Raw genomic sequence first — 10,762 nt, forward strand, 5'->3', positions numbered from 1 at the left:
ATATGCACCATCGACACCCAAGGAAAGGAGGGAAATGCTTAACGACCTAGACGCTGTTTTTATGACAAACAGACAGGTGTTTATGGGGGGAGATTTTAATGTATCATATGGCCGAGGTAATCTAGGAGGGCATCTTGTAAAAGTCTAATAGGTAAATATAATTTGGTTGATACTTATAGAGTGGCGCATGCGGATGATCCAGGTTTCACTTGGGAAAACAGCAGGGGAGCGAGGAGCGGTATAGATGATCTGTTTGTTCCGCGTGGACTCGGCGTGTCCTCTGCGCGCGTCACTCCGGTATTCTATTCAGACCACAGTTGCCTGTATGTGACAGTAGAATTAAAAACAATTGAATTTGGAAAAGGTTATTGGAAAATTAATAACGGCATTTTACATGACAACTTTTGAGACAAGATGTAGGTCTTTTTTCCAGTGTTGTGTAACTATGAAACCGTTTTATTCTACTGTCATAGAGTGGTGGGAGAGCACAAAATTAAGAATCAAGATTTTTATTCAGAATTTTTGCAAAGACAAAGTAAGTAATACCCACAAATAATTTTATAAATTGCAGAATGAACTAAAAGATATACACATCCAAGGTAATTTGAATGGTGGTGGATTAGATAAAGACAAATTGTGTATCCTGCAGAAAAAGCAGCATGCCTTTTTTGAAAAGAAAGCTTGACTTCATTTTTAAAAGTCACTAAGATAAATGGGAAAATTATGAGAAGTGCTCTGCACATTTTTTCAAACAAATTAAATCACGGGGTAAGAGGATTATTACTGCTTTATTGGACCAAAATGGGGAGATGGTTGAGGATGGAGATGGCATGCTTGGTGTCGCTACACATCACTTTTCTCAGCTATTTCAAAAACAAACAATTGATTATGAGAAGGGGACTAATTTTAAAAAAATGCGTGGATGTGCAGATACCTTTTGATATTAGAGACCAATTAAAAGGGGAATTGAAATTAGATGAAATTTATATGGCACTGAAGAGCATGAAAGATAACAACGTACCAGGAGTGGATGGGCTCTCTAAAGAGTTTTGCATAGTTTTTGGGGATTTAATTGGATGTCATCTGTTGGAAGTGTTTAGAGGTATATTTGGTTTGGGGCATATGGGAGGTTCGATGTGCGAGGGGGTAATCTCTCTACTAAGGGATAGCCAAATTTGAACTAAAAAATGTGGAAAGGGTGCAATTATTAGCATTAGTGACTCTGGTGTCCCTTATCAAGACCAAACTTTGGGAGGCCAGATGTGGTGCGGTCAATGACACCCTCAAGTGGTCACCGACGGGATTAGTTCAATTTATAAAACAGGACATTTGGAAAAGAATACAATTCGAAATACATAAGTGGGGCATTGTATCAGTATAACAGAAATGGAAAGGGATTTACCCTTCACTGTAGACGTATTTAGAGCCAATTGAAATGTAGGCTAAGCCTTTGTACATATTTGATATACACTAAAGTTTATTCAGAGTTCACTTTGGTATATGTTTATATTTATAGAATTATTTGTATTGTTTTTTGGAGATTGTTAGAGGCATGTTAAACTTGAATGTAATAATACTGGTCAGGTTCTGCAGAACAGCACTTTTTTGAGGAGTTTTGCTATTGTTATATTGTTACACTACTTTTTGATTCTGTTTTTATGAATCCATTTTGTACAACGTAATGCACTGATTTTGTATTTGAATGTGAAATGAAAATAAAAATTATTTCCCCTCCCAAAAAATAAATAAAATAAAAATCACTCGTGATTCTTTCTCCCCTTTTTCAGGGGCGTAACATTAGCAGGAGACCACCAGGGACATCTATGATCGGCTGACAGTCTTGGTTAAACCACATGTATTCTAAAGCAATATTCACCTGCTTTCATAGAGTAAGGATTCACTCCTTTGGGGACACTGCCAGTGTTCCCCTGATATCCATATGTCCCCATCGGTGGAGGTGGTGGTACACACTTGTTCTGTAAAAAACATCAACACATTTTCCAAATTGTTAGTAATATTATCACAGTTAAAATACAATGGTTGTTCACTGTTTTTAATTTCATTGAATTTAAGTGTGTACCTCAGCCTTGGGCTCAGTTTTGTTAACCCATCTGTGCAGATTTGGATCCCAGACAATCTGAGAAAGAAGATATTAGCAATGTGAATCAAGCCGCAATAGTTTTTTTTTAATCCACTCAATTGTCTCTACATAGAATATAGTGTTAATAACCAGTTCCTTACAGATCTGTCTTTGTCCTCAGGTAGATGAACCTCCTTCTTATTAACTCTTCCACTCCCAAAGACCCAGCTGAGCCAGCCTCCACTGTTATTGTGAACAGCAGGGGTCTCGGGCTCAGCCACCGGCCGGCTGCCAGTCTGGCACTGAGGGTTGGCCTTGGAGTGTTCCGGCTTGGTGATGGACATCATAGCAAGATCCTCAACATATCTAAGTCGGACATCTGTAATAAGTGGGAGAAGTCAGGCCACTCTGCTCATACAGAACAATTACTAGCTGACAGGTAGAAACGTCTCGCTCTGATACTCTGTTACAACCCAATCTTAACCTACACGCAGTCACAGGGATAACTGGGAGGTTACTCCAGGACTCTGCCATCACATTGTTTTGGTTGCAAAATCAACAATTCCCTGCATATTATGCGAGGGCTTACAAATTTGACCAATCACCAAACTATTTCTGCATAACATAGTCACATCATCACAATATTATCGCATAGAACTGACCCATTAGCACAGTACAAAAAGAGGGTTCGCAATTTCAACCAATCACTGCACATTTACTGCATAATATGGTTCAATCAAGCTACAAGTCAACACAGTTTTTTCCCTTGTCAGCGCATTTTTGCAACAAATTGGACAAAACAATTGCATATTGCTATGCAAAATGTCATAATTGTTGCTGCAAAATCTAGCATATTTATCCGCAAATATAAAAAAATCCATGTGAAATCCTGGAGATATCACTGGAGTATGAAAATGTATACACTCACTACTGTAAGTCGCTCTGGATAAGAGCATCTGCTAAATTACTAAAATGTCAAAGTAAAATGGAGCTAAACCTGTTATGTAGAAAATGCATGAAAGTATTACAGATATACACTCACATGAGCCATACATTTAACCTATCACAGCTAATTCTCATGCTATCACAATGGTAATTTCTGTACTAATTAGGTAAGTTTAAGTGACCTCTTCTCTTGGAATAGAAATCCACAGGTGGAGTACACGCTCCACCATCCCATTTCCACAGTGGTGCCACCATGGGGATGATGGGAGGTGGTTGTGGATGATTGTGTCCACTCTTCACAGGGACACTGGTTGTGAGGAAGATCTCCTCCCTCTCTGCAGGGACACTAGCCTTTGGGACGATCCACTCCCTGTGTGCAGGGACGCTGGCCTTCAGGAGGATCAACTCCCTCTGTGCAGGGATGAGGCCTGATGCTCTGAGGATCTTCTCCTTTTGCATAGTGACAGTAGTTGTTGGAAGAATCCCCTCCCTCTGTGCAGAGACACTGTCTGTGAGGAGGATGTCCTCCCTCTCTTCAGGGATGAGGCCTGATGCTTGGAGGATCTTTGGAATGACACTGTTACTACAGAAGATGATGCTATCATAAAGTATTTGATGTAAGTATGTAGGATAATTACCCATAATGCTCACTGACTGAACATTCAAAATTACCATGGCAATTGTGGTAATTATCCTACATACTTACATCAAATACTTTATGATAGCATCATCTTCGCATTCACATGCCATCGGAAACTTGGAACCTCAGAGTTAAAATGAATGTAACTTATCAGTGTAGAGCTTCCTACTGGTTGATTCTGATACTTCACAAGTGGGTAACTTGAAATCATCATTCCATAACGAGTTCGCGAGTCAGAAATGTCAGAATTTGCTAGTTCCGACTTGAAGGGCCTTCTATGATGTAGGGCAGGTCAGTAACCAAATTATTTTACTGTGCCCAGTCGCACACAGACTTTTATGGTCACACAAGTTGCCACGGGTGGATTCAAAATGAGAAGCCTAACAATTATTTACATGGCCCCAGGTCCATTTGCAACCAAAATATTTTTCTGTGAGAAATCAATAATAGATGCACACATAGGGTAACAGTCAGCAATTGACAGTGAGCAATGAGCAAGATAAGCATAGACGGGAAGTTGACAATAGCTTATTATTAGTGTAAATAAATTGTATTTCTATGGTTGCAGTCCTGAAAGATTGAATTGCATTGAATTGAAATAATCAGATCCAATGATTTACCGCCCGTAGGGTGGGGTACCGCTAGTCATTATTATAATCACCATCTCAATCATTATCACCATACCATCATAGACTTATTCTTCTGTATCTGAGACTCTTCTGACACTACCTTAGACATGGCAGTCTGCAACTAAATACACTGCCCCTGCATGGTGTTCAGCGTCCCCTGCATGTGTTTAATCGAATGCTTAACATCGTTCAGCAGGATCTGAATCTCAAGCCTGCAAGAAATCAGGCGGTTCAACATACTGAGATGACGAGAGGCTTCAGACCATGCCCATTGGACCATCTTTAGGATTCTTTCTCACTTAACACCAATCTTATTCGAAATGTAACTTAGTGCAGAAGATGTTACTATAGTGTTATTTAGAAGAAAAAAAGTGTACTTTGTCAGGCGCCAAAAGGATGACGGGATGTCTCCCTGCTCCAGTGAGCTCTGCTGGCAGGTCTTGCTCACTGTTGGAGGAACGGGAGCCAAATTAGAGGAAACATATCTATGGTTGTTCAGCAATCAAACATTCATGGCATTATGGGGATTGTCCTTCCCTGTGAAAAGAATAACAGCTGGGGTTTACTTTCTCACTTTTAGATAATGTAATACAATCTTTAAACCCATCAGAAGTGTAGTGCAGTCCTCCATGAAAATATTTGTCCATGTTATTTATGGCTGCATAATGTTGACCACTAGTTCCAACTTGTGATGAGAAGGTCTTGATGAAACGATCAAGTCAACATTTTGTTAGACATTTCAGAGATAGCATTAACAATTGTACATGAGACCGTGCTTCCAGATATTGAGGTATCTTCCTTCTAAGATATGTAAAAAAAATATATATATATGGTGTGTGTATGTAACGGATGTGAAATGGCTAGCTAGTTAGCAGGTATGCGCTAGTAGCGTTTCAATCAGTTACGTCACTTGCTCTGAAACCTAGAAGTAGTGTTGCCCCTTGCCCTGCAAGGGCCGCGGCTTTTGTGGAGCGATGGGTATCGACGCTTCGTGGGTGTCAGTTGTTGATGTGTGCAGAGGGTCCCTGGTTCGCGCCCGAGGTCGGGGCGAGGGGACGTACTAAAGTTATACTGTTACGTGTACTCACATGAAAGGTATCCATGATTCTAGATTAAGCCAATCGTGTTCATGATTACCATCCTATGGGTCAGCAATGGAATGATTGCTACACAGCTTTCAGAAGACTTTATGTCTTGAGCCTGAATGAATCATTGAAATACAAGTAATATTGTGAATTTGTGATGCATAATTGCCGTTATAATTTGGAATATTCCATCAAAGTTATTTGTTTTGACAGTCAAAACAAGTCAATCTTACAATTAATCACTTGAATTGAGTAACTTGAGTTGATGGAAGTAGCAACTTTATATTCTGACCTAGACACTGACTTGTGCAATGCCTAATACATAATCTATGCATGTTATTGGCCATTGGACTGCTCAGTCAAAACAACACACTTTTAGAATGAATCACTTGACTGGAACGGAACTACTGTTCGGAACTAAAGCTATAGCTTGACGCATATCCTTACCTTGAACAAGCGTATCCAAAAGGCCTATCCAGTCGTGCTTGAAGATACCTTTAGGCAGATAAAAGCGCAGTACGGGTTGAGACACGCTCGGTATTGTGAATCTGTAACACTGATATAAAAGCACGTTTTCATTTATAATTTACACTGTAGAATGACCTGCAAGCCAATCAGAATCTAGTTTTAAACAATACCTTGGGTTCCATGGAACGTCACAAACATATTAGACCACTTGCGTCACAGATTACAGTCACTGAACATGGGTTTAATAGCTATATTGGCTATATGTACAGTATATGCTCATCGTATTGAATTGAGATTACATTTACTGCACCACTGTAATTATGTAGCCTAATCCTATGAGGATCATATGTCAAATGTCAGAATCATGGCACATGAAAACATAATTAAATTGACTGCAAATTTTAAAATTCCCCGTGACACAATATCCATGTATATATATAAATATGTATATATATTTATATATATGTATATATATATATAAACTTCAATTAAATTACGTTGAACCAACGTGGAATAAACATTGAATTGATGTATGTGCCCAGTGGGAAGTGATCATTTCGAAATGATTGAATACAATACATACCTTTCAAGCTTAACATCCTTATCATTTATCGCCCTCCAGGTTCCCTTGGAGAGTTCATCAATGAGCTTGACGCCCTGATAAGTTCCTTTCCTGAGGATGGCTCACCTCTCACAGTTCTGGGTGACTTTAACCTCCCCACGTCTACCTTTGACTCATTCCTCTCTGCCTCCTTCTTTCCACTCCTCTCCTCTTTTGACCTCACCCACTCACCTTCCCCCCCTACTCACAAGGCAGGCAATACGCTTGACCTCATCTTTACTAGATGCTGTTCTTCCACTAATCTCATTGCAACTCCCCTCCAAGTCTCCGACCACTACCTTGTATCCTTTTCCCTCTCGCTCTCATCCAACACTTCCCACACTGCCCCTACTCGGATGGTATCGCGCCGTCCCAACCTTCGCTCTCTCTCCCCCGCTACTCTCTCCTCTTCCATCCTATCATCTCTTCCCTCTGCTCAAACCTTCTCCAACCTATCTCCTGATTCTGCCTCCTCAACCCTCCTCTCCTCCCTTTCTGCATCCTTTGACTCTCTATGTCCCCTATCCTCCAGGCCGGCTCGGTCCTCCCCTCCTGCTCCGTGGCTCGACGACTCATTGCGAGCTCACAGAACAGGGCTCCGGGCAGCCGAGCGGAAATGGAGGAAAACTCGCCTCCCTGCGGACCTGGTATCCTTTCACTCCCTCCTCTCTACATTCTCCTCTTCTGTCTCTGCTGCTAAAGCCAATTTCTACCACTCTAAATTCCAAGCATCTGCCTCTAACCCTAGGAAGCTCTTTGCCACCTTCTCCTCCCTCCTGAATCCTCCTCCCCCTCCTCCCCCCTCCTCCCTCTCTGCTGATGACTTCGTCAACCATTTTGAAAAGAAGGTCGACGACATCCGATCCTCGTTTGCTAAGTCAAACGACACCGCTGGTTCTGCTCACACTGCCCTACCCTGTGCTTTGACCTCTTTCTCCCCTCTCTCTCCAGATGAAATCTCGCGTCTTGTGACGGCCGGCCGCCCAACAACCTGCCCGCTTGACCCTATCCCCTCCTCTCTTCTCCAGACCATTTCCGGAGACCTTCTCCCTTACCTCACCTCGCTCATCAACTCATCCTTGACCGCTGGCTACGTCCCTTCCGTCTTCAAGAGAGCGAGAGTTGCACCCCTTCTGAAAAAACCTACACTCGATCCCTCCGATGTCAACAACTACAGACCAGTATCCCTTCTTTCTTTTCTCTCCAAAACTCTTGAACGTGCCGTCCTTGGCCAGCTCTCCTGCTATCTCTCTCAGAATGACCTTCTTGATCCAAATCAGTCAGGTTTCAAGACTAGTCATTCAACTGAGACTGCTCTTCTCTGTGTCACGGAGGCGCTCCGCACTGCTAAAGCTAACTCTCTCTCCTCTGCTCTCATCCTTCTAGACCTATCGGCTGCCTTTGATACTGTGAACCATCAGATCCTCCTCTCCACCCTCTCCGAGCTGGGCATCTCCGGCGCGGCCCACGCTTGGATTGCGTCCTACCTGACAGGTCGCTCCTACCAGGTGGCGTGGCGAGAATCTGTCTCCGCACCACGTGCTCTCACCACTGGTGTCCCCCAGGGCTCTGTTCTAGGCCCTCTCCTATTCTTGCTATACACCAAGTCACTTGGCTCTGTCATATCCTCACATGGTCTCTCCTATCATTGCTATGCAGACGACACACAATTAATCTTCTCCTTTCCCCCCTCTGATAACCAGGTGGTGAATCGCATCTCTGCATGTCTGGCAGACATATCAGTGTGGATGACGGATCACCACCTCAAGCTGAACCTCGGCAAGACGGAGCTGCTCTTCCTCCCGGGGAAGGACTGCCCGTTCCATGATCTCGCCATCACGGTTGACAACTCCATTGTGTCCTCCTCCCAGAGTGCTAAGAACCTTGGCGTGATCCTGGACAACACCCTGTCGTTCTCAACTAACATCAAGGCGGTGACCCGTTCCTGTAGGTTCATGCTCTACAACATTCGCAGAGTACGACCCTGCCTCACGCAGGAAGCGGCGCAGGTCCTAATCCAGGCACTTGTCATCTCCCGTCTGGATTACTGCAACTCGCTGTTGGCTGGGCTCCCTGCCTGTGCCATTAAACCCCTACAACTTATCCAGAACGCCGCAGCCCGTCTGGTGTTCAACTTTCCCAAGTTCTCTCACGTCACCCCGCTCCTCCGCTCTCTCCACTGGCTTCCAGTTGAAGCTCGCATCCGCTACAAGACCATGGTGCTTGCCTACGGAGCTGTGAGGGGAACGGCACCTCCGTACCTTCAGGCTCTGATCAGGCCCTACACCCAAACAAGGGCACTGCGTTCATCCACCTCTGGCCTGCTCGCCTCCCTACCTCTGAGGAAGTACAGTTCCCGCTCAGCCCAGTCAAAACTGTTCGCTGCTCTGGCACCCCAATGGTGGAACAAACTCCCTCACGACGCCAGGTCAGCGGAGTCAATCACCACCTTCCGGAGACACCTGAAACCCCACCTCTTTAAGGAATACCTAGGATAGGATAAAGTAATCCTTCTACCCCCCCCCCCCCCTTAAAAGAGTTAGATGCACTATTGTAAAGTGGTTGTTCCACTGGATATCATAAGGTGAATGCACCAATTTGTAAGTCGCTCTGGATAAGAGCGTCTGCTAAATGACTTAAATGTAAATGTAATGTAAATGTACATACAGTATTACAAAGAAAGATATACAAAAATTGCTTCGAAAAGCTCGAAAAACTCACATTTCCCTGGGCCACCCAAACGTAAAATGTATGTACGGATTACTGTACATCGTCTTGGATGAAAGCGTCTGCTTTCAAATCTCTGAATGGCACATATGTACAATCTCGCGATGTTTATTTCTGGCACTTTTACCTTTGCGGGATTTTGTGAAGTAAATGATGCGCAGGAGAGCGCCATGAAATCAGTGACATGGTCAAGATTGCGACATGAGAGGGTGTAACATTTCTAGTAGAGGAACAATTTGGGGGTTTTCTCACAAAGTTTATAGTTTTAGACTGCAGTTGCAATTTATTTGTTTTTTCTCACAAAAAATTATATCTAACCATATAATGAATAATTTTGCAATTAATCAAACCATTAACATATATTTTTGACTATTTCCAACGAACAAGCTAGCTATCGAAAAGTGTCAGCGTGTGTAGTTAAATTAGCCTGCTAACGTATTCATAGCTAGTAGCGTGTAATCAGGACATGACAGATAAAAAGAGAGGCATTGAGGCCATGTTTAAAGAGGCATTGTTGAAACTCACTCATATGCTTGCGGTGTAAAAAAGGGGGGTGAATGCGATTCATACCCGAATACCCCAACCAAGGAGCAACTTCCATAAGAAGATGAGAAGTGAACCATCAATGAGCCAGCCAGCTACAGGAAGGACATCATTCGCATCCTCACGGCTAAAATCAAAGAGAGCGCAGATGACATCATGAATTTGGTGTAAAAGAACACAATCAATATCGTTATTAACCTGAAGAAATCGATTGATTTCAGTGCTGACGAAGTAAAAACTATGAAGCAGCGGAACGCAACATTGAACATTCAGGTTGCAAAGCAGGAGAAGAAACTCACTGAAATGGAGTCAAAGGTAAACGAGAATGACCGGTATAGTCGGAGATGGAGTCTTCGAATTTATGGAATAGCAGAAAAATCTGACGAGAACATCAAATCAAGAGTGAAGGACATTTGCAGGGCATTTGGTATTAAAAGGTCAGCAGGTGTCCCTATTTTAAAAGGCAACTTTAAGGCTCATATATTGAGTCATGAAGCAGATAATACAGGGAGCTGGATTATACTATTGCTAGATGTCAACCATGTTCAATACATTGTTGTAAATACTTATGCTTCCAATAACAAGTCAAGTAACTGTATTTTATTTAGAGACATTGAGAGGAAAATAAGTAAAATTATGTCTAAATTTCCATTGGCCAAAGTAATATGGGGTGGAGATTTTAATACAGTATTACATGATAATCTAGATAGATGGCCTCCTAAGGATAGCAATTCTGTTTGTGAGATAAGGAATATATGTCTAAGGTTAGGTGTTCTAGATATTTGGAGACGTAAGAACCCAGATAAGATTATGTTTACATGGAGTACCAAAGATACAATATACAATCCCGTATTGATTTCTGGCTGATATCTGAAGATATGGCTGACAAGGTTGATACAGTCTCGATTGAACCATTGATTTTAACAGACCACAACGGGATCTCAATAAAGATAAATATGCATGGTTTGTCAACCAAAAAAAGTTAAAGGTTACTGGAAAATGAACAAGACTTTACTAGAGAAGGAAGTATTTAAGAAGGAAGTA

The 10,762-nt window shown here is 42.4% G+C and overlaps 1 protein-coding gene across 1 annotated transcript; it reads right to left on the reverse strand.

The window, feature by feature from the left end:
- Positions 1-2,155: 2,155 nt before the first annotated feature.
- LOC129845676 (uncharacterized) lies at positions 2,156-4,771 on the reverse strand. Its single transcript, XM_055913550.1, has 2 exons — positions 3,208-4,771; positions 2,156-2,459 (listed from the first exon to the last, which is right to left on the reverse strand). The coding sequence occupies exons 1-2, from the start codon at positions 3,698-3,700 to the stop codon at positions 2,206-2,208; spliced, it is 747 nt and encodes a 248-aa protein (XP_055769525.1). The 5' UTR covers positions 3,701-4,771; the 3' UTR covers positions 2,156-2,205.
- Positions 4,772-10,762: the final 5,991 nt, after the last annotated feature.

Source organism: Salvelinus fontinalis, unplaced genomic scaffold (assembly GCF_029448725.1).
Source record: "Salvelinus fontinalis isolate EN_2023a unplaced genomic scaffold, ASM2944872v1 scaffold_0337, whole genome shotgun sequence".
NCBI classification, from domain to species: Eukaryota; Metazoa; Chordata; class Actinopteri; order Salmoniformes; family Salmonidae; genus Salvelinus; species Salvelinus fontinalis.

Coding starts and splice junctions, on each gene's coding strand:
- LOC129845676 (XM_055913550.1), bottom strand. CDS start 3,700: ATGGTAATTTTGAATGTTCAGTCAGTGAGCATTATGGGTAATTATCCT. Junction 2,460..3,207: donor TTTCTATTCCAAGAGAAGAG/GTCACTTAAACT, acceptor CACTTATTACAG/ATGTCCGACTTAGATATGTT.